General features: G+C 36.6%; 1 protein-coding gene across 2 annotated transcripts in view; it reads left to right on the top strand.

Moving 5' to 3' along the window:
- LOC130230559 (dedicator of cytokinesis protein 9-like) overlaps window positions 1-2,907 on the top strand; it is a 209,327-nt gene continuing 206,420 nt past the window's right edge. For both annotated transcript variants that reach the window (XM_056459642.1, XM_056459640.1), the window contains exon 1: window positions 1-400. In XM_056459642.1, the coding sequence (XP_056315617.1) occupies window positions 284-400 (117 nt within the window). In that variant the 5' untranslated portion in view covers window positions 1-283. The remainder of the gene's footprint in view (window positions 401-2,907) is intronic.

Here is a 2,907-nt window from a genome sequence, read left to right as displayed (position 1 = left end):
GCGAGCGGTGGGAAACTAGCGCGGAGCGACGCGCACGGGACTCCGGGCAACGATTGTACCGGGGAACGAGTTTCCTTTCTGCCTCCATCAAAACACACACAGGAGTATGGAGTTTGGAAAAGGATAGAAGGTGTTGCTTACTGTGACGACTGGGAATGCGTCTCGGCGTCTTGTTGTGAAGGACAGGTCCAAACTGAGGAGCACTTCCTCACAGGACTGGCTTATTTTATTTACTATAGATATGTATTCATAGACTGCGTCTCTTTTAAACGCGCAAGGAGCGATGGCCTCTTCGGCTCAGCCCGAGACACGAAAGTTCACGCGCGGTCTGAGTAAACCGGGCACCGCCGCCGAGTTACGGCAGAGCGTCTCCGAGGTGGTGCGCACTTCTGTACTGGTGGTGAGTCAAAGTACATCCTTAAAGTTTGCGTTTGACTCAAGTCCCACATTTTATTTGCTTCAGTGTTTCAGCCGCTGTAATATATTCCCATAATGACCCAAATATGGAATATAGGACAGGGCTATTAACGTTCTCAGATGGGAGGTTGCTGCAGGAAGGTAAAAGAAGGGCATGTAAATGTCAATAGATGTAAAACTAATTAAAAAGGTTTACAGCACATTATATTATAGGTTAGCCTCGATTGGCGAGGCAGTTTTGGGATCTGCAACCAGTCAAGTCTCCCTCATTGTTACTATCATAATTTAAAATTAATATTTTTTTAAAGGTATAGTTCATCTAAAATGAAAAGTTACTCATTATTTACCACCCTAAATGGTTCCAATCTTGTTTTATTCTGTTGAACACAAAAGAAGACATGTTGAAGAAAGCTGAAAACCTGTAAACATTGACTTCCACAGTAGGAAAAACAAATGGTTACAGGTTTTCCTGCTTTCTTCAAAGTATCTTCTTTTGTGTTCAACAAAAAACAAACAAACAAAAAAACACTTTTTTTTCAGGCTGGTCTGGAACATGTAAAGGGAGTAAATTAGGACAGAATTTTAAGTTTTGGGGGAAATATCTATTTAAAAGAAAATCATAATAGCACATTATAGGTTACTTACTGGCACCTGTCATCTTTGAAATGAACTGTTTTATACCGTTTTGTCACTTTAGTTGTGATTGTATTGAACTGGTGGAAAAAGAAAAAAGGGCTTTTTCCAGATGTGCTTTGAGCTGAAATGATTATAGCAGCTTTATTTAACAGTTTGAAATGTCACCTGCATTACTTCATCTTTCAGAAGAATAAAAGGAGTCTCGGGAGCGCTGTCTCTTCATCCATTACCTGTTATGCAAAAAAAGGTCCATCTGGAACTAATATGCTAGAGCTAGATCTTTAAGAGCTGTCTGATTCCACATAATTCAGATGTTGCCTTGCAAAAGTAACACTTGAATACACATGAAAGCGGCGGACTGAAGTTTGCCATCCTCATTTTGTGCAAAAACAGCCTCTTGTGCCAGTAAGACCATTTAAAGATCAAGGAATTTGGTGCTCTCATAGCAAGAGTTCATGCAGAAGGTCTGAAAATTGTATACTTTACATAGGCTTTCCCTCATCTCATAAACAAAGCCATATTGCTTTGTTTGTTCCTTCAAGGTTTTCAAATAAGAGCCTTACTATGTACACAGTTAAAGTCTTATATCAATGGTTTAGTCTGTAGACTATCGAAAAAATATAGCTTAAAGGGGCTAATAATATTGATCTTAAAATTGTTTTAAAAAAAAACATAAAAAATGGCTTTCATTGTAGCCGAAATAATCAAATAAGACTTTCTCCAGAAGAAAAAATATTATATAAAATATTGTGAAAAATTTCTTGCTCTGTTAAACATCATTTGGGAAATATTTAAAAAAGAAAAGAACAACAAATTCAAAGGAGGATGAATAATTTTGACTTCAACTGTTTCTGAAATAAAAATCACAAGACCCTTAAAGGTATTACTGATGACATATCATGACTTATCTCTGATAAGTTTTTATCATATTCTCTTCTGTCATATAGAAATGAGCTTTTCTTTTACAAGCGTTTCTGTTTTACAATATTAATAAATGAAGACATCGTTCTCATATATTAATAATGATATTAGTGTTATTGATATATTGGGAAAGAGCAGTGATGAGTTGATTACAGTAGCCCTTTTTGGCTTCTTAATTCACTTTCACAAACTCAAATATTGTTTGATATATCGTAATCAGAGTGCGAATTACGGTGGGGGTTGGGAGGGTGATTTGACCTCCCTAATTAACCCTTGATCCACCCTGAAGGATGTCAAAACAACATGTGTGTGTGTGGGGTCAGCTTTTTAAATAGTGTAAAATAGCTTAAATAATAGTCTTAAATAATAATATTAACGATAAAAATGAGAAGAAATAAAGATCATATAAATATACATTTAACCACCCCATTATGGTCCATACTATTGCAAATGAATGATCATATCTATCATGCTTATTATGCAGGAAAATATTTGTTAACCATTGAGATTTAATTGAATTAAATAAATTTATTTATTTCACTAAAGCATGCACAAACTACTGAAAGGCTCATTCTGAAAACGTACCCCTATATACATTTCTGGAGAGGGTCAAATTGCTTTCGCGAATCCACCAGAGGCCGCTGTGTATGCTTTTGAGATCTCAAATTTCTCTTTCGAGTGCCATATGCACCTGCTCTTCTTGTGTAAATACACCATAAGGACTGACTGTTTGACTGACTGATCAACTGACCCGCCCTCCTCCTTTTCTAAACCCAACCGATAGTGTTTTTAAAAGCACCGATTGACCACCCACCCACTTCCCTAAACCCAACTGACAGTTTTAAAAAGCAATCCAGTAAAAGAAAAGCCCTCGTCTGATCCTCCCCGTTGTTTACATGTTTATTTTATTTTTTTAATTTTGTTTTTGTCTTA

This window comes from Danio aesculapii, chromosome 6, assembly GCF_903798145.1.
Source record: "Danio aesculapii chromosome 6, fDanAes4.1, whole genome shotgun sequence".
In the NCBI taxonomy this organism is placed as follows: Eukaryota; Metazoa; Chordata; class Actinopteri; order Cypriniformes; family Danionidae; genus Danio; species Danio aesculapii.
This window is presented reverse-complemented; position numbering and strand designations above follow the sequence as displayed.